The sequence below is a fragment of the Lepidochelys kempii genome, chromosome 1 (genome assembly GCF_965140285.1).
Source record: "Lepidochelys kempii isolate rLepKem1 chromosome 1, rLepKem1.hap1, whole genome shotgun sequence".
Taxonomy (NCBI): domain Eukaryota; kingdom Metazoa; phylum Chordata; order Testudines; family Cheloniidae; genus Lepidochelys; species Lepidochelys kempii.
Window position 1 is genome coordinate 337,941,427 of NC_136380.1, and position 21,040 is coordinate 337,962,466.

The 21,040-nt window shown below is 46.1% G+C and overlaps 1 protein-coding gene and 1 long non-coding RNA gene across 14 annotated transcripts in view; one reads left to right on the top strand and one right to left on the bottom strand.

Annotated features, from left to right (window-relative positions):
• Nucleotides 1-21,040, top strand: part of FRMD4A (FERM domain containing 4A) — a 563,503-nt gene that overhangs the window by 472,385 nt on the left and 70,078 nt on the right. For 12 of the 13 annotated variants that reach the window (XM_073328715.2, XM_073328720.2, XM_078851170.1 and 9 more), the window contains one exon: nucleotides 11,066-11,149. In XM_073328715.2, the coding sequence (XP_073184816.1) occupies nucleotides 11,066-11,149 (84 nt within the window). Of the gene's footprint in view, nucleotides 1-11,065; nucleotides 11,150-15,508; nucleotides 15,726-21,040 lie in introns of those variants that run through there. The other variant, XM_073328721.2, reaches the window with a different exon arrangement.
• Nucleotides 3,465-8,929, bottom strand: LOC140905413 (uncharacterized). The gene is made up of 3 exons (XR_012156845.2): nucleotides 8,790-8,929; nucleotides 7,961-8,110; nucleotides 3,465-3,603 (listed from the first exon to the last, which is right to left on the bottom strand). It is a non-coding gene; the product is annotated as an uncharacterized LOC140905413 (long non-coding RNA).

Genomic DNA, 21,040 nt, shown 5'->3' on the forward strand with positions numbered 1-21,040 from the left:
CTCCTGTTGTTACATATCTGTGTTTGAGGTAAATCATTGTTGAAATGTTGTTACTAATAGAATTTGTTATTGTCTGATATGGAGAAGCTTTGCAGTTACAGAGAGTCTTTGTTACTGAGATTTAAAGATTATATCTTGTAAATGACAGCATAAATTTCATGAAGGCTGCACTATTGAACTCTGCTTTCTGCAGAAACAAAGCTATCTAAGAGATGCATGTTTAGAATGAAAATGGAAAATTTCAACAAACTTACTGCCTGAAAGCAGTGTCAGATTTACCGCTCAGGAGACTAATGGTCTCTCTTTGGCCCCAATCCAGCAAAGCACTTAAGCGGGTGCTTAACTTTAAGGAAGGGAAAATTCCCACGAAAGCACTTGTTGCAGAATTCCTGCCTGTGGGGACTAGCGTGGTTTGATATCTAACCCTATGGTGCTGTGATCTTTACATCACAGCTTGGCATCAGCACAGTGCGATATAGGCATGATGACATCAAAACATCATCACCCTGCGAGGTGACGTCTCATGGTGATGAGGGTTCGTGCATTCTGAAAGTGATTTGGGAATGTGCAAACCCTCATGGAAATCAGAGGCGACCTCACAGAATCCAGGTGGCAACTTTCTGCCATTCTTACCTGATCAGTTGTCACCTGTTACATGACGGCTGCTCCTGCTGCAGGTCTTGGGGAAGATGAGTTGTCCAGTGCTGGGGCATGCTAGCCATCCTTTATTGGACTCTCCCTGCCTGTCCCAAAAGGGGATCATGTACCATTTCAGACACACAGCACCACAGTAAGCTCTCTGCTGTAGCTGCTCTAAGCCCATGGGAGAGAGCTCTCCCGTTGACTTAATTAATCCACCCCCAATGAGCGGCAGTAGCTATGTTTAAAAACAACAAGGAGTCCAGTGGCACCTTAAAGACTAACAGATTTATTTGAGCATAAGCTTTCGTGAGTAAAAAACCCAACTCTTCAGGTGCTATGTTGGTGGAAGTAGCTCTCCGTCTGGCATAGCACTGTCCACACCGGCGCTTAAGTCGGTGTAACTTATGTCGATCAGGGGGGTGGCTTATTCAGATCCCGGGGCCATAGGCACCGACTCCATGGGTGCTCTGGGGCTGGATCGCTCACAGGGAAAAAATAGTGGGTGCTTAGCATCCACCAGCCGATCAGCTGTTTGGCAGGCCCTGCTGATCAGCTGTTTTGCAGCAGGTGGAAGGCACTGTGGGGAAGGGGTGGAGCAGGGGTAGGAAGACGTGGAGCGAGGGCAGGGTATGCTCATGGGAGGGGGCGGAGCAAGGGCGGGGCCTCAGAGCGGGGGTGGGAAGGGCTGGAGTGGGGGTGGGGCCTCGGGCAGCGCAGCCTCACCCACCCGGAGAAAGGCGAGTCAGCACCTGTGCCCGGAGTGACATAAGTTATACTGACATAAGTGGTAGAATAGACACAGCCTTCGATTCAGGCGGCAGTAGCCGTGTGTGACTGAGATGCATTCTGAATGAGTTACAGGTGATGTGCGACCATCACCATTCAAAGCAAAGCAGATGGCTACGTGAGTCTGGAACCAATTGAAACCTTGGGTGGAAATTGGTTCCAGGGGCAGAGATGCACTCTGCTTTGTCCTTTGATGGGCAGGCCAGATAGCCGGTGTCTACAATGGGTAAGAGTTCCTTCACTGAAGGAAATGTTGGTGCTATAGTGAGTTTGCTGACAGACAGCCTTTGTGACCTAACTGTTAAGAATTTCAAAGGACAGGAAGCTCTGCCCCTCTGCCAGCCTACACGTCTGTGTGGCTTGGGGGCAAGGGCTTGCTCAGTGGCTATTCAGTAGCAGAATATCATACACCAAAAGCTGCCATTCAGCGTAAGTCTGTCTGCTAGCACCAGGGCTATACAAAAGACAGCAGCCACGCTGCAGCGCCACCCCTCAGCGCATTCCCTTGGACTCTGGCTTCCCCGACTCTCCTTCTGAACTTTCCCCTGACTATAAATGTAGAACAGAAAAGGTTATCACCAAATGTGCCTATTTTCCCACATTAGAAACACACAAGGACGCTTGTGTGCCGTGCTGTGAGCTCTCCAGTGTAGCCATAGCGAAAACACAGTGCATCAGCAACCCTGGGATGGAAACCCCTGGTGTGGGAGAGACAGAAAAAAATAAGCCATATAAGGCCCAGTGTTTGTTATCATCAGTCCTCTCCAATTCTTTAGATTCCAAGCAGAGTTCTACAGTAATTATCAAGGGCTCTGGAGTCAACAGAAGCATGATTGGGTCATTTTCCTGACTATCTCTTCAGATGGAGTTTTTCTGGCTACTGCCGACTGGGTTTCAAGAATTTCCCAACAAGTTCACATGGCTTGAGAGGCAAAACGGCAGAGGATGTACTACTCAGCTAGGTTTTTAAAGACAAGTTAAAGCCCTTCGTATGTTAAGGGAAATGGACGTGTCACCTTTGTTTTGGAGGAGTTACCAAAGGATATAGTTGTTTAGACTGAAAAATTACATATTCAGGCTCAGATTTCTAAAGGAGCCTATGGGAATGAGGTGCTCAAATCCTATTGACTTTCAATAAGAGATGGACACTTAGCTCTTGATTCTGTACTTTTTGAATTCAGTGGCAAAATTCCTATTGACTTCAGGCCTTGAATTCTCTTAGACTCATCGGCACTGACTCCAGGGGTGCTCCGGGGCTGGAGCATCCATGGGGAAAAAATGGTGGGTGTTCAGCCCCCCATCAGAACCTCCCCTTCCAGCGCCTCCCACCCACCAGCAGGCCCCGCCAATCAGTGCCTTTCCCTCCCTATCAGCACCTACCACCTGCCCTGGATCACCTGTTTTGCAGCATCAGGAGGCACTGGGGGGATGAGGGGGAGGAGTGAGCGCAAAGCATACTCGGGGGAGGGGAGGGAACACGGTGGGGAAGGGGCCGAGTGGGGGTGGGAAGAAGCGACGTGGGGCCTTGTTGAAGGGGTGGAGTGGGGGCAGGGCCTGGGCAGAGCCAGGGGGAGCACCCCCCAACAGATTAGAAACTTGGCACCTATGCTTAGACTCCTTTGATACACCCAGTCCTAAATCTCACAGACTGCCTCCCTCCTGGCGCCTCTAGGTAAGACACTGGGAAATGCTGGGGTAGTTCCAGAAGACTGGAAGAAAGTTAATGCTGTGCCAATATTTTAAAAGGGTAAATGATGTGACCTGAGTAATTATAACCCTGACACTGATTCCAGGCAAAATACTGGTGCAGATGGTATTGGACTTGATTAATAAAGAATTAAAGGAAGGTAATATAATTAATGCCAATCAACATGAGTTTATGAAAAATTAATCTTGTCAAACTAGTCTGATATCTTTTTTCCGAGATTACAAATTTGGTTGATAAAGGAAAAGTGTTGAAGTAATAGACTTCTGTAGGGTGTTTGACTTGGTATGCATGACATTTTGATTAAAAAACTAGAATATTATGACAGTAACATGAGACATATTAAATGCATTAAAATATGGCTAAGCAGTCTCAAAATATAACTGTAAACGAGGAATCATCATCAGGCAGGTGTGTTTCCAGTGGTGTTCCACAGGGATCAGTTCTCGGCGCTACGCTATTTTGACAACCTGGAAGAAAACAAGAAATCATCACTGATAATATTTGCAGATGATCCAAAAATTGGGGGAGTGGTAAATAATGAAGAAGATAGGTCAATGATACAAGAGTGATGTGGCTCGGTTGGTAAGCTGGGTGCAGGCAAACAACATGCATTTTAATACGGCTAAATGTAAATGTATTCATCTGGGAACAAAGAACACAGGCCAATTTTTACAGGATGGGAGACTCTATCCTGGGAAAAAGTGACTCTGAAAAAGATATGAGGGCCGTGGTGGATAAACTCCCAGTCTGACATTGGGGCAAAAGGGCTAATGCAATCCTGGAATGTATAAACGGGGGAATCTCAAATAGGAGTGGAGATGTTATTTTACCTCTATATTTGGCACTAATGCAAAGTCTGCTGGAATAATGTATGGACTATAAGGTGGATAGAAAGCTGGCTAGGTTGTCGGGCTCAACGGGTAGTGATCCATGGCTCCATGTCTAGTTGGCAGCCGTATCAAGTGGAGTGCCCCAAGGGTCGGTCCTGTGGCCGGTTTTGTTCAATATCTTCATAAATGATCGGGAGGATGGTGTGGATTGCACCCTCAGCAAGTTTGCAGATGACACTAAACTGGGAGAAGAGGTAGATATGCTGGAGGGTAGGGATAGGATACAGAGGGACCTAGACAAATTGGAGGATTGGGCCAAAAGAAATCTGATGAGGTTCAACAAGGACAAGTGCAGAGTCCTGCACTTAGGATGGAAGAATCCAATGCACCGCTACAGACTAGGGACCGAATGGCTCGGCAGTAGTTCTGCAGAAAAGGACCTAGGGGTTACAGTGGACGAGAAGCTGGATATGAGTCAACAGTGTGCCCTTGTTGCCAAGAAAGCCAATGGCATTTTGGAATGTATAAGTAGGGCCGTTGCCAGCAGATCGAGGGACGTGATTGTTCTCCTTGACAAAGCCCTGGCTGGGATGATTTAATTTTGGATGGTCCTGCTTTGAGCAGGGGGTTGGACTAGATGACCTCCTGAGGTCCCTTCCAACCCTGATATTCTATGATTCTGATGGCCACAATTTACGAAGGATGTTGATAAACTGGAGAAGATTCAGAGAACACCCATGGAAATGATTAAAGGATTAGAAAACGTGTCTTACAGTGGTAGACTCAAGGAACTCAATCTATTTAATTTAACAAAGAGAAGATTAAGGAATGACTTGGTCACAGTCTGTAAATACCAACATGGGGAACAAATATTTGATAATGGGCTCTTCAATCTAGCGGAGAAAGGTGTAACATGATCCAATGACTGAAAGTTGAAACTAGACAAATTCAAGCTGGAATTAAAGGGTACACTGAGGATAATTGACCACTGGAACAGTTTACCAAGGGTCGTCATGGGTTTTCCATCATTGGACATTTTAAAATCAAAATGTGGATATTTTTCTAAAGAATCTGCTCTCTGAATTATTCTGGGGAAGTTCTATGGCCTGTCATCCCTTCTGGACTTGGAATCTATGAAAGTTTTGAATACTTCATCTGAAACATATTGCACTGCTATGGAGCCCTTGCCCTGGCAGAGCAGAGCATATTGCTAGTGTTTGAACTTTCCCCCCCAATTTAATCCTCCCTGATTTCGGGGCCTGATCCAGCACCTGTTGAAGTCAGTGGGAAAGCTCATGTTGCCTTTGGTTTAATGGAGGGTTAGGATTTTAGATCTTAAACAACAATGCCAAGAAAGCTAGCCACCCGTCACATAGAGTACTTGTCCCCCAGCTTGATTTAAAATAAGTAAGTAAATAAATAAATAAATAAACCACTCTTTTTAAATAGCTCCCCAAACAGTCCATCTTTGTTAGTCCTTTTGAGTCAGGAATCACGATGCATTGGGAGAAAGCTACGCGAGTATCCCCTCACAAAATGTTGAATAGTGACAACAGCCAGGGAAGGAAGGCAGAGGGCTAATTTGCAACTAAATGACATTTTAAAATAATATACATGTTGGTGCCTGTTGTAATCTCGAAAACAATTATATGCTTAGTTTTAATCCCGTGTAATAAAACAGCATTTATGCAATTAGGGTTTAAGAATTACAGGAGCCAACATGCAGCCATTCATACTGCACCATAACAATAGTGATCATAAAACCTTGCTCCTGCAACGGCACCTTTTCTGCCAGAGTCTCAGAGCACATTCCTCCCCTTTTATTCAATGGAGATAATTATTAGACTGATAAGAATAGGGAGAGTTAGCCTACAGTTTCTTCTGTAATTGATGGTTGATATTACATGTAGCAGAAAGTTTCTGAATTTGCTGAGAGCAGATGGCACAAGTAACCTAGCTTAAAATTACTTGCAGGAATAACAGTATGTAACATGTTTCATTTGCTAAGCAACTTGTAAACGTCTAATTTTTGCAAAGCCACCCTGAGGTAGATAGATACTGTTATTTTAATGTACCAGTGGGGAGGTTGAGGGGTTAATTGACTTGCCTAAGGAGGGAGTCAGTATCGGAACCAAGATTAGAGCTGCGGAGTTCCGGGCTCCAAGCCTGTGCTTAGATCAGTCAGCCATACCATATTCTCTTTCTCTTACCCCCTCCCCTTTAAAATGGCTTAACTGACCTATAGATGGATTTTTTTATAATCTATGTTCATATTGTTGTTCAATCTTTTCCTTAATATAGTATAATTATCATTAATCATCATAACTAGCAAAAAGAAAAGGAGTATTTGTGGCACCTTAGAGACTAACCAATTTATTTGAGCATAAGCTTTCGTGAGCTACAGCTCACTTCATCGGATGCTCAAATAAATTGGTTAGTTTCTAAGGTGGCACAAGTACTCCTTTTCTTTTTGCAAATACAAACTAACACGGCTGTTACTCTGAAACCTGTCATCATATCTAGGTGACCAAATTGCTTGAGAGACTTGGTAATTATATATAAGGCAGCCTTGCACCTATAGATCACCAGTTCAAATCCACCCAAAGTCAGGTATTGGTCGTGATGGCTGTTTGGGATTCTCAGTTTATTTCTCGTGAGACCAGGGTCCTCACAATAAAAAGCAGTATCATGGCAGACTCAGCAGAAACCTAGAGATTGAATGGGCCATGGAATCTAAACTGCTGTCTCAGCCCGGGAGGTGATCCTCTGAGCTATACTTGGCAGGGTGGTATGAGCTTGAACTATCTCCGCTGGTGATGGACCCATTCTGTGGAACAGGAACACTCTGCCACCCAAAGTAACATTTACATTTAAAACATTTAAAGGCTGGATATTAGGAAAACCTTTTTCACTAGGAGGGTGGTGAGACACTGGAATGGGTTACCTAGGGAGGCAGTGGAATCTCCATCCTTAGAGGTTTTTAAGGTCAGGCTTGACAAAGCCCTGGCTGGGATGATTTAGTTGGGGATTGGTCCTGTTCTGAGCAGGGGGTTGGACTAGATGACCTCCTGAGGTCCCTTCTAACCCTGATATTCTATGATTCTGTGATTCACACTGTGTTGATGCTGTCCATGAAGGCCACCCCATCCAATCCCACTATTAATGACTTTTACTTTTCCTCTGATCCTTAGAAGACTTTTTGCCATGGTTCAATTATATCCCTCACCAAGGGAAGCATCAGAGTTCACAGGATTAGTTCATCCTTTCACAGGCTGTCAATACCAGTTCTGGGATTTCTCCAGCCGCTCAAGGGCAGTTCATCATCATTAGACTTGTCATCTGTTTGACAACTTTCTGGTTTGGGGCTTGGAACAGCCCATTTTAGAAATCACTTCCCTTTGTTTCCCAGATGTGTTTTGGAAACTTCTCAGACTTCCCTTTGTTGTTGGCAGATGAGACGGGTTGGATCACAGAAACCCCCTTGGGACTGCCACCTGATGTGCTGAGCCTACATCTAAGTCCGTTTTCCCTGGCAGCTTGGGACTTCACTGTCCTGCCTGGTTGTGCCAGACACACTAGCCTGCTACAAACACAGACCAGGTCTGAACCACATCCCCCAAAAGCTGCAGGCTTAATTGAAAACAGCTTAAGAAGTGTTCCTGTCTTTAACACTCAGATACCCAGTTCCTAATGGGATCCAAACCCCAAATAAATCCGCTTTACTCTGTCTAAAGCTATACAGGGTAAACTCATAAATTGTTCGCCCTCTATAACACTGATAGAGAGATATGCACAGCTGTTTGCTCCCCCCAGGTATTAATACTTGCTCTGGGTTAATTAATAAGTAAAAAGTGATTTTATTAAATATAAAAAGTAGGATTTAAGTGGTTCCAAGTAATAACAGACAGAACAAAGTAAATTACCAAGCAAAATAAAATAAAACACACAAGTCTAAGCCTAATACAGTAAGAAACTGAATGCAGGTAAATCTCACCCTCAGAGATGTTCCAATAAGCTTCTTTTACAGACTAGACTTCCTCCTAGTCTGGGTCCAGCGATTACTCACTTACCCTGTAGTTGCTGTCCTTTGTTCCAGTTTCTTTCAGGCATCTCTTTGGGGTGGAGAGGCTATCTCTTGAGCCAGCTGAAGACAAAATAGAGGGGTTTCCAGGGGTTTATATAGTCTCTCTCTTGTGGGTGGAAACCCCTCTCCCCCCCTGTGTAGAATCACAGCTACAAGATGGCGTTTTGGAGTCACATGGGCAAGTCACATGTCCATGCATATCTCAGTTCTCTACAGGCCAACACCGTTGCCCACCTGTTAGCCTGAACGTTCCCAGGAAAGCTCAGATGTGGATTGGCATCTCCCAAGGTCAGTTGTTAGCTAAGTACTCCCAATTACTTGAATAACCCTTTCACACCATGTTGGCCAAATCTGCCTTAGGTGCTTCCTACAGCAAACACTTTAAATACAAGCATAGAGCCAACGCTCATAACTTCAGATATAAAAATGATACATGCATACGAATAGGATGAATACATTCAGTCGAACATAACCTTTGCAAAGATATGTTACATGGCACATCTAGCATAAAATATATTTCAGTTATGTCATATTTACACTCATAAGCATATTTCTATAAAGCATTATGGGGTGCAACGTCACAGTAGAATTCAGACAAATTTCTTATATGGAACCTGCCTGAGCAGAGGTACAATGTGGGTGCTGGCTGCTTCTTGGAGAATTGACTTTTTCAAGCCTTTCGCAATGTTAAAAAAGGTTGGCAAGGGTCGCGTGCACAGTTGCTGTAGAGGAGACTGACCTGTCTGAGCAAGTACAATGAATTATGTACATGGTAAGGTGGTATTACCTGGGTTGACTCTTCTGTCCGCCACAGAGCATAGAGGTCAGATCAGCGGATAATGCTGAATAGAGCAACATCTCAAACTTGTGCAGATATGTGTGTCCTGCAGAAGTAAAACACCAGAATGATTTTTGAACATTTGTTCTTAAGAAGGATTGACAACTGAATGATGGGGTAGAAGACAATGGTAGCCCGTAAAAGGTCTGCATTTGCCAAAAGTCATCTGACATTGGTATCTGAGATTAACATGAGTTAAAACATGACCACAAACTATAGTCTGGACATATCCATCTAGGTTCTTAAACAGTGTCTATCATTGTGGTATGTGAGTGGAGAAATGCTGTGGCAAAATGCTTGCATCCGATGCATCCGATGAAGTGAGCTGTAACTCACAAAAGCTTATGCTCAATTTGAGTTTGTTAGTCTCTAAGGTGCCACAAGCCCTCCTTTTCTTTTTGCGGATACCGACTAACACGGCTGTTACTCTGAAACATGTCTAAAGTGGTGTCAGTTGCATCACAATCTCTTCTTTCACCAGAGATAGTTCATTAGCAAATCACTTCACCTGTGATGGTCACCAAGCTCCAGAATGAAGTTTCTTACCTGTTCTGAATGGCTTCTAAATACCACCATCATTTTTCCTTACTAACTAATCACAAATTATTACTGTATATTAACTTAACAACTTTCTTCTAGCCAATTCTGATCTCATTTACACTGGTTTTACACCAGTGTAACTCTATTGACTTAAATAGACTCCAGACTTACACCAGCGTGACAAAGGGTAAGATTATTACTCAAGGGGAGGTTTCTTGCTATCTTACCATCGATTAGTGTCCTAGTGTTTGTTCTTTTTTCCCCCTTCTGTGTCATGGATGTGAGCCCAGCCCATCTTCATAGGGACTGAAAGTCCTCAACAAAATGGCTATGATTTAGCCTGTGTGAAATGAGCTTCAGTGAAATGTGGTTTCAGTCCATATCTCAATGGAGAAGCATCCACATAATTCAGCAATGAGGCCGAAGACTGAATGGGCCACAGGGTGTGAATGACATTGGCTGTGCTATTGTTGCCTACTCTGTACCTGTTTTGCAGGGGGGTAGAGGGTTTCGGTCTCCAAGGCTGTCGGCCCGACACCTTTCAACAGCACGCCAATTAACTTCAAAGAAAAGTGTTTGTGTCTGTGCATTAGAGGCTTCTATGAGTATCAAGAACCCACAACAGAAGGAGGAGCAACTTTAAATAATCATACAGAAAATGATATTTGGGGAGGAGAGGGTATGGCAAACTCACATTTTATTGAGGAAGGAAAAATTGCTGTTAAGAGGGAAGTCGGTGAGTGTTTTAACTCTGGCGTTTCACATCACGCAGACTGTCTTATATTGCCCCTGGTGCCATTGTATCTGAGTGGCTTTTACATATAAAAATAGAAATCAAAATAACAAGTGTTTGCGCTCTCGCTCTCTGTTTTTCCTTCCCAGCCTGTAGGAGAAGCGGAAGCAGCCTGATTGGTTTATAGAATATTTTTAACATGCTTATTTATTTGGGGGGAGGGATTGCTGTGATTCTATAAAAGTAAGTTGCACAGCTGAGCTCCAGTTCTTGCAATCCCTTCATCACCCGTGCTCACCCGCTTCCCCCTATTGGTCTGCAGTTTCATTGTTTCCGTGGGACACAGCCACCAGAGGAGGTCGTGGAGGGGGAGCCACTCTCTCAGGTGGCTGGGTCCAATCCCAGGGAGGGTTTTGAATAATAGGACATAGGCCGCAAATGGGCCCCTGCTCAGTGAGGAACCAGTGCAAAGAGTGGATCACCGTGGTGATGTGCTAACAAGCAACCTGTGTTGCTATGACAACAAAATGCAACATTTTGCACCAGACGGGAATTATTTTAACAAAGGTGCCTTGTGCAGCCATTTCTCCCCCCTGCTCCTCTTTCCATATGCATTTACCCACAGTGCTGCTCAGTGAAATTGTACCATTGGGGGGTATTTATATTTTGAGGCGATTATATGAGATGAACAAATGTAGCCAGCTGGGACAGCTCTGCTCCGAGTGTGGTACTGGAGGAAAAAATTACTACGCTGCCTTTGAAGGGAAGAAAGGAGAGCCCAGTGCATTTCGTTAAGGAGGAACAGATGCAGAGCCATAGCAGCCAGCCAGCTGGGTTGGGTCATATCAGATATTGTGGTGGTTTCTTGTAGTCTGATCCCCCTTTTCAACTCTCTCTCTTTCAGCAATGAAATTGTAAAGACCGACTTGAAGAAGCTTCCAGCCCTTCCAACGCAAGCCCTGAAGGAGCACCCTTCCCTTGCTTACTGGTAACCTATCTATCCATGTAATTGTCTCACCCATTGTGAGTCAGCCCCGGCTAGCTACCAGCGAACAGATCTGAAATCCAGGACCTCCTGAGCTCTAGTCCTGGCTCTGCCATTAACTTACAGTGTGATCTTGGGCAAGTCACTTTAACCGCTCTGTGCCTCAGTTTCCGCATCTGTCAGATAGGTACAATACTACTCCCCAGCCTGAAGGGAGAGATTTGAGACCCAAATGCTGCTTGCTTTACTCATGCAAGTCATGCAGTGCCTTACCACTGAAGTCAGTAGGCCTGATTCTCCACATGTACCTTATGCAGCTATTTGCACCTGTGCAACGTGGCTGTAGAGTGCTCCAGTTTGGTACGGTAGCATCTTATACCCACCTTACGCTCTTTTTGCACAAGTGTAAATGGCTACACAGGGTGCAAAGCAGTGGAGAGTGGGGCCCTGGGGGACTGCTGGTGTGGGGAAGGTGAGCAGGATTGAACCCAGAAGCAAGAAGGAATCGTTGGGCCTGATTCTGCAAATCCTGTTTGCATGGACTAACCAACTCCAAAGGGTCTGATTCTCCTCCTGTATAGGCAGGGGCTGTCCATTTGTGGAAGGCTGCATTCAGATCCAGCGCTCGGGACATATTAAGCACTATGTAGGTGCTAAGTGCTGCATTACGTTTTCCTCCTCCTGTTATTGCATTGAAAACAAAATCTGTTGGCATGGGGCGAGCGGTAGACACAGCACCCCATCTACCGCTCACCCCACCACCACCAAAGCTTCTTTGTCTGCCTCTCCCAGCCTTTTCAGCAGTGCAGATAGGGATTAGTTTGAGGAAAGGCCGTTTGAGCATGGGGCGATGGATTGATTTACTTTTCTGTTTGTGATTCTTTCATGTTTGTCCTTAAAGAATCGGGCTCCCCAAGCCTGGCGGTGGGAGGATAGTTCTCTTATCTGCTACTCCTTTAGTTTCTGCAGCCTGGTCATTTGATGATGGCAGGGAATTCGGATTTCGTTTTCTGATCTATGATCCCCGGGAGATCCTATCCATTTCTCTTAGCGGGGCTACATCACCGGAATTAGCTGCAACTGGTGCACAGCAGAACAAGAGCTAATCTGCAAAGCTGCTAAGCACTTTCTGAGCTCTTCGGAAGAGGTTGGAAGAGTCCCAGGCTGTAATTCAGAAACGTAGGCTGGGGCACTGGCAGATTGCCAGTACTTCTGTGTCTGACTCAGCACACTGAACCTTTTTGAAAACCTGAAACATGTAGCCGAAGATGCCCACCACCCACTGCTTCTTTCACGGGCTGGCTGGGCTCATGTGTGAAGCGTGGGGGAGGGAACAGCTGAGGAGCCTACTGTTTCCTTTGGCCAAGAGTTTGGTCTCCTCTTCAGGGTGAGACCTGACCTACCCTCCAATACACCCACACATTCTGCCTCTTGGTCGGGTCTCTTTCCTTTCCCAGAGGAAACTGGACAGCTTATTCACCACTCCAGAGTCCATTGCCCATCCTCGCCAAGCCTGATCATCATCGTTCATCAATCCACCAGCTCAGAGCCCTGGGTCCCAGCTTTCCCCAGTCCATTGGATTTTGGTCCAGCCATGGATTTTGCTTTTTCCCCTGTACACACACAGCCAGTCACTGAGCTCTCTTCTCTCCCCCACCCCGCACCCCGATCTTGCCAAACTCCTGGCTCAGTGCAAGAGCAGAGACTTTAACAACAAAGGCCTGGTAACCTATTTCCTCCTATGCACACTCCCTTGGTCTGGAATTTAGATTGAGTCACGCTGGTCAAGCCAGATAATCTGTTTAAAATACTATGATTTACAGCAATTAGCAAAAGACAAATCCTTCCTCACAGTCAAATGTAAGTTAATGGGAGTCCTCGCACAAGTAAGTTAAAGTCATAGGAATAAGGGATACAAGAACAGGCTCCAGGTTAAAGGGATGTAGGAACAGGTTCCAGGTTTAAAAAGTTCATTTTTTTCGATAGGGTAATAAACCAAGTGATTTTAGCCATTAGAATCCCTTGTGATCCTGGTTTCACTTCACTGACCAAGTACTTACACAACTTTATCACATGTACTGTTCATTATTTTTAATGACAGTTTTTTGTCCTCCAAATGTTCACCCACCTACTGTAACCTCTGACGGGAAATCAGGCCCACAGTCACTTCTCTGAAATATTGGTCAAACAGCAGATGATCTAAACGGAAAGAATTTTTAACTCCAATTTACTTTTTGACATTTCTGCTGTGCCCCTGCTTTTGGTTTCTGACTGAGATTTTACGGAGAAAGCAGATTTCACACTTCTCTTTGCCATTTGCAATCAGTTTCATGCTTGGGTTCTCCTGCGTTAGCACAGGGCTATGCTGTGTGCGTTTCCAGCATTACAAGGCAATGTTGAAAGTGCTCTTTCAATTGCTTTTGTTGACTTATTTTTCATGTCCTAAAAACGAACTAAAATGATTATAAAGTTATAACCGCATTGGTAAGACTCAAAAGAGCTATGTTGGTTGTATGTGTATATTCACCCACTGCAGATTTTTATATGACCACTTCTAGCTTCACCCGTAGATAATAATGCAGCTACATGTGAACTCAGTATGAACAGAAACTAAAAGTTTGGCACCTTTACATAGCTGCCACTACTTTAGTAGTTGTGCCCATGTATATTCTTCCTCTGGGCCAAACCTTGAGAAGTGCCGATCACCTTGGGTGTGTTTGCACTGTATTTCGGAGGTGTGATTCCCAGCACAGGTAGACAGAATTGCACTAAGTCAGCTTGAGCTAGCGCACTGCAAATAGCAGTGTGGGTGTTGTGGCATTGGCTGGGGCTAACCCCCCGAGCTCAGACCCAGGGAGTCAAGTGGGCTTGGGTGGGTAGCCCGAGCCATCAGCTGTGCCTCAACATCCATGTTGCTATTTTAGCTGAGCTAAGGTGAATTTGTCTGCCAGCACTGGGTGTCACACCTCTCAGCTGTAGTGGCAGCAAACCCCCTACAGCTCTCACTGAATTTAAATTGGAATAGGTATAGAGACACAAGTGTGACAAGTGCTGGACATTTAAGTGTAGGCAGGACTGAATTAAGTTAGTCTGGGATCTTAGGCATAATCTACACAGACTTTCATGGCACTGTCCCCATGCTGTTGCCCTGCCCCCACACCATGGCCCCACCCCTCCTTGTGGTGGCAGCAGACTTCAGAGTAAAGATGAATGGGGCAATTCACATCTCTTGGAGCTGTTGTTTCAGGCTCTCTGCAGACTCAGGCAGGCATCAGTTGTGGGTTAGATTTGCAAGCTTTTCTTTGCATTCATGAGGGCTAGCGCAATGATTTTTTAAAATGAATGTGGAGATTCTGGTCTCACCATGCAACCACAGAAGCTGGAGCCCTAAACATGGGTTTATAGTTCCTCCACCTTAATCCATCCCTGAATGTAGGTATTCAGCAGGATATAGAGTTGAAATCTATAAAGCACTGATAGCAATGGAAGAACTATGGGCCAGATTTTCAGTGAGGCACCAGAAAGAAGCGATCAGCTATTAAGAACAGCTCAGCATGATGGGAGCTGAATACTTTTGAAAGTCTGGCCCTGATTTTGGGAGCTTAGCACTTGGAAATCTGGCCCCGAGCTCTTTTGGAATTCTGGCCCGATGCTTGCTTACAAGTTGCCTACTTTCTATTTCTATAAGCTGCGAGGGCCAAGGGAATTCTTGATCTTCATGCTTATAAGATCTTTCCTGCAGGATATCATTCACATAAATCGTTCTTCTGTAGCATTCATAGGAGATGTTTAGTAGCTGACAAGCAGACTTCAGCTTCATGTTATTTCATCAATACCAAAGCATTAGTCACTTTGTTAAGTGGCTGCTTGTCACTGTCATGTGCTATGTCTGAGCTTATATGTCACTGACATGGCGACAATCTGGAGTCAGTGCTGTAACCGTGATACCAGCAGGTGTTCCCAGCCAATGCCCCAGCGCTTGCCTAGCTGTCAGTAACAGTTAGCTAAAAGATGAGCAGCTGAAAGGATAGATGAGAATTTGTGTTAACCCTGCTAAGGCTTGTCCTGTTGAGTGAATGACTTTGTTTGTTTTCACTGGCACATGTTGAGGTGACCCCCTTGTAGCAAAACTGGAGACAGAAATTAGCCCCTGTGTCTGATTATATCTTGCATGTGGCAGTGGTAATGAAAAAGAAGATGCAAAAAATACGTTATGTGAAAGAGGAGTCTGTAAGGCAGTATACTTTCATGGCATCAGTGTAATCCAGGTTTTATTATCTGGTGCAAAAGAGAGAGAACTGAAGGAAGGAGGAATAATACTCTTATATATCACATTTCTTCTGTAGATCGCCAAGCATTTTACTGCTGGGGAAACTGAGGCACGGGGAGATGACGTGATTTGGCAGAGTTCAACCAGCAGGCTGAGTCAGAGCCAGGAATAGAATGCAGGCCTTCTGACTCCTACTCTAGTGCCTCAGCCAGGGACCATACTGCCTTTTGAGGAGGCTCTCTAAAGACAGGACTTTGCTTTTCAGGAAAATGTGCCATTGATTAGCTTCCACGCCCAGGGGGAAATGATGTAAGAAACATTCCGTTATTTTATGTATTTTAATAATTTGTAACAAAAGCAAACAAAACTCAGAGGCATTGCACAGGGCAATACACAGATAGGAGGATATGTCCAGCCGTGGGAGTGAAGTGAATGAAGTTAACATCAGGGATGGATTTGAACTACAAAGAACAAAAACCAAAGCAAAGCAGCACGCACCAGGCTGGTTCTGCTCTCATGCGACACACTGGGGTAACTCCATTGATTTCTGTGTAGTCACTCCTGATCTATCTGAAGCAGAGGCAAATCAGGCCCCTAAGTAATACCGGGCTTACAAGGACATTTCAAAGAACTATAAGTCCTCTTTGTTCTTCTTTATCAGTGGGAATGATGTAGCCTGGAGACCGTCCAGCATTTGTGTAGTCATGTAACTCAATGATTGTTCCAGACGTTAATCTTGTCTGTGACTATTACATGGTAAGGGCCAGATTCTGCCTTCAGATGACACACGTGATTTCAGTGGGAGCCACCTGCACGAATGCAAGGCCAGAATTTGGCTCTTAGGCTATTGAAGCTAAGGCTATCACTTTCTGTATGTGAAATTTACTCTCCGACATTTGTCAGGAGAGCGAACGCACTCCTTTCCCTGCCCAAACAGCAGCACCCTTTGCAGGCGACCTCACTGCAGTGCACGTTGGGTATGTCTACACTGCAATAAAAAAACCCGCAGCACCAAGTCTCAGGGCCCAGGTCTGCTGACTTGGGCTAGCAGGGGCTGGGGCTGCGGGGCTAAAAGTAGCATTGTAGAGGTTTGGGATGGGGAAGGAGCCCGGGCTCTGAGACCCACCCCCCTCATGCCCATTGCTGACTGATGTTTACAGGCTTTTTTTATTTACGTTATTTCGGCAGGATTAGAGGGGGAATCACACCTAAGGCTACATCGACACAGCGCCCCTTACAACAGCACAGCTGTGCCACTGCAGACACACCATTGTCAGGTGCGCTCTGTGGCTGCTCTTCATCGCCGGGAGAGAGCTTTCCCAGCCCCAAAATAAGACCACCCCCAACGCGGGACGGTAGCTTCATCAACCGGAGCACGGCTCCTGCCGACAAAGTCCACACTGGCGCTTTTCATCACTAAAACGTTTGCTGTTCAGGAGGGTGTTTTTTCACACTTCTGAGCGACAAATTTAGCGACAAAAGTGCCTATGTAGACATAGCCTGAGGGAATAAATGAGGAAAGTAAGTCACTTGCACACAAACCAATGGCAGGGATGTTAAAGAGCAGCGGAATTGAAAAATCTTCTCCTTAGAAATGATCCTACCCCTTTTCCCCCATTGTCTGCTTGTTTGTCTTTGTTTTTCCGCCTTCCCTTTGTGTTATTTTTTGAAATGTTCTGTGACGGCAAAGTGCCAGTAACATGCTCCCATATTACATCAGCCATCCGGATTACTGGTTTGGGAGCCTGCCTAAGGATTCTGGGCTTGCTGGCTGGGGGAGCCCTCCTTGGGTGACCAAATTAGGGATGATTTATATGAAAACAGGGTCTTCACCTCCTTCGTTCAAGCTTCTGATTCCCCACCTGTTTAAGGTGTCACAGTGATCTGTCCTCTGCATGGCAGCTAATTGAATCACAGAATCATAGAATATCAGGGTTGGAAGGGACCTCAGAAGGTCATCTAGTCCAACTCCCTACTCAAAGCAGGATCGATCCCCAATTAAATCATCCCAGCCAGGGCTTTGTCAAGCCTGACCTTAAAAACTTCTAAGGAAGGAGATTCCACCACCTCCCTAGGTAACGCATTCCAGTGTTTCACCACCCTCCTAGTGAAAAAGTTTTACCTAATATCCAACCCAAATCTCCCCCACTGCAACTTGAGACCATTACTCCTTGTTCTCTCATCTGCTACTACTGAGAACAGTCTAGAGCCATCCTCTTTGGAACCCCCTTTCAGGTAGTTGAAAGCAGCTATCAAATCCCCCCTTATTCTCCTCTTCCATAGACTAAACATCCCCAGTTCCCTCAGCCTCTCCTCATAACTCATGTGTTCCAGTCCCCTAATCATTTTTGTTGCCCTCCGCTGGACTCTTTCCAGTTTTTCCACATCCTTCTTGTAGTGTGGGGCCCAAAACTGGACACAGTACTCCAGATGAGGCCTCACCAATGTCGAATAGAAGGGAACAATCACGTCCCTCGATCTGCTGGCAATGCCTCTACTTATACATTCCAAAATGTCATTGGTCTTCTTGGTAACAAGGGCACACTGTTAACTCATATCCAGCTTCTCGTCCACTGTAACCCCTAGGTCCTTTTCTGCAGAACTGCTGCCAAGCCATTCGGTCCCTAGTCTGTAGCGGTGCATGGGATTCTTTTGTCCTAAGTGCAGGACTCTGCACTTGTCCTTGTTGAACCTCATCAGATTTCTTTTGGCCCAATCCTCCAATTTGTCTAGGTCCCTCTGTATCCTATCCCTACCCTCCAGCATATCTACCTCTCCTCCCCGTTTAGTGTCATCTGCAAACTTGCTGAGGGTGCAATCCACACCATCCTCCCGATCATTTATGAAGATATTGAACAAAACCGGCCCCAGGACCGACCCTTGGGCACTCCACTTGATACCGGCTGCCAACTAGACATGGAGCCATGGATCACTAGCCGTTGAGCCCGACGATCTAGCCAGCTTTCTATCCACCTTATAGTCCATTCATCCAGCCCATACTTCTTTAACTTGCTGGCAAGAATACTGTGGGAAACCGTGTCAAAAGCTTTGCTAAAGTCAAGGAACAACACGTCCACTGCTTTCCCTTCATCCACAGAGCCAGTTATCTCGTCATAGAAGGCAATTAGATTAGTCAGGCATGACTTGCCATTGGTGAATCCATGCTGACTGTTCCTGATCACTTTCCTCTCCTCTAAGTGCTTCAGAATTGATTCCTTGAGGACCTGCTCCATGATTTTTCCAGGGACTGAGGTGAGGCTGACTGGCCTATAGTTCCCAGGATCCTCCTTCTTCTCTTTTTTAAAGATGGGCACTACATTAGCCTTTTTCCAGTCGTCCGGGACCTCCCCCGATCGCCATGAGTTTTCAAAGATAATGGCCAGTGGCTCTGCAATCACATCTGCCAACTCCTTTAGCACTCTCAGATGCAGCGCATCCGGCCCCATGGACTTGTGCACGTCCAGCTTTTCTAAATAGTCCGAACCACTTCTTTCTTTACAGAGGGCTGGTCACCTCCTCCCCATGCTGTGCTGCCCAGTGCAGTAGTCTGGGAGCTGACCTTGTTCGTGAAGACAGAGGCAAAAAAAGCATTGAGTACATTAGCTTTTTCCACATCCTCTGTCACGAGGTTGCCTCCCTCATTCAGTAAGGGCCCCACACTTTCCTTGACTTTCTTCTTATTGCTAACATACCTGAAGAAACCCTTCTTGTTACTCTTAACATCTCTTGCTAGCTGCAACTCCAGATGTGATTTGGCCTTCCTGATTTCACTCCTGCATGCCCGAGCAATATTTTTATACTCATCCCTGGTCATTTGTCAAATCTTCTACTTCCTGTAAGCTTCTTTTTTGTATTTAAGATCAGCAAGGATTTCACTATTAAGCCAAGCCAGTCGCCTGCCATATTTACTATTCTTTCTACACATCGGGATGGTTTGTCTCTGTAACCTCAATAAGGATTCTTTAAAATACAGCCAGCTCTCCTGGACTCCTTTCCCCCTCATGTTATTCTCCCAGGGGATCTTGCCCATCAGCTCCCTGAGGGAGTCAAAGTCTGCTTTTCTGAAGTCCAGGATCCGTATTCTGCTGCTCTCCTTTCTTCCCTGTGTCAGGATCCTGAACTTGACCATCTCATGGTCACTGCCATTGTGATGTCACAGACAGGGGGTTATGATTTCAGCTGAGCTCTGCACTGCAGGGGTAGGTGAGCGCCTTTGCAACAAAGATCCTGTCTCCACGCGCATGGTTCTGGCGCAATAATAAACACAAGGGGAAAGAAATACGGAGAGGAGAAGACACTGTTATGCAAGCAGAACTGTTGCTAAGTGAAATGTTTTGCAAAGATTTCCACAAAGCCTCCAGGGCCGGGGTCTCTAAGCACTTGGGGTGAGTTCATCACCCACCCCACCCCACTTCACCCCAACCTGGCCGTTTACACCACATAAAAGGACAGGAGAAGCATAAAGGGGCCTCAAAAGATTCAGTTCCTGCTGGGGGGAGGATTCCCTCAGGGCAGGCACTGTGGGGTTGCCACCTATCCAGGTTTTACCCAGACAGTCTGGTTTTTGGCTTCTGTGTCCGGGTGCCGTTTAGGGTTGCTAGGTGCCAGGTTTTTGACCGGAAAGTCTAGTCAAAAAGGGGACCCGGCAACCCTAAATGGGAACTGAACCAAAAGTCCAGTTACCGCAGGGAAGGGGGAGGCACTGCCATTGGGTCATTAACCTAAGCCAGCCCATGCTCAGCTGAGGCTGCCTCCAACTTGCAGCGAGCAATGTGGGAGAGGGAGGGAGAGAAGCGAGCAATAGGGACAGCGTTTGGGGGGAAGGCAGTCAGGGGTGGGGCCTGGAGCCAGGCCTTGGGGGAAGAGGCGGGTCCTTGGGGGCAGGGCCATGGGGGGTCCGGTTACCAGCAATTAGAAAGGTGGCAACCCTACTCACTGGTGCACAGCCATAGGGCTGCATACTGATAACTCTATTGCAAACTCTGAATAGGGGTGTGTGCTGGGGACAGGGCCGCAGCATGCAGCTCTGCAGAATTTCCAGACAGTGCTGTGGCTTGCAGGGAGGCTGCCATAACTTAAGACAGGCCTCCAAGACTGGCTGAGTTATGCCAGAGGCTTATGTAGCCCCTAGAGCAGCCCAGGACTGGGAGGGCACAAAGTTGACTGAAAGACACGTTAGCCTCCTCCTGGGCTATGAGTTCTGTGCTGTGCGTCTGAGGGTATGTCTACATTGCAATTGAAACCCCACCTCTGGCCCGTGCCAGCTGACTCTGGCTTGCAGGGCTGTTTAATTGTGGTATAGCCATTCAGGCTCAGGTGGAGCGCGGGCTCTGGGACCCTGCGAGGTGGATCTGCAGCCCACAGCTGTGGGTGTCTAACTGCAGTGTAGACATACCAAAAGCACAGCAGAGAATCTTCCCCTCAGTGAAAAGGCACAAAGGCCAGGAGGTTCCAATTTACACCTGAGGACCTGATTCTCCTCTCAGACCGGTTTACACTGGTGTAATTCAAGTGACTTCTTTGACATTATTCCTGATTTACACTGATGCAGGTGAGAGAATCAGGCTGGCCCACTGGAGCTACACCAATATAAAACCAGTTTGAGAGGGTAATCGGGCTGGGCT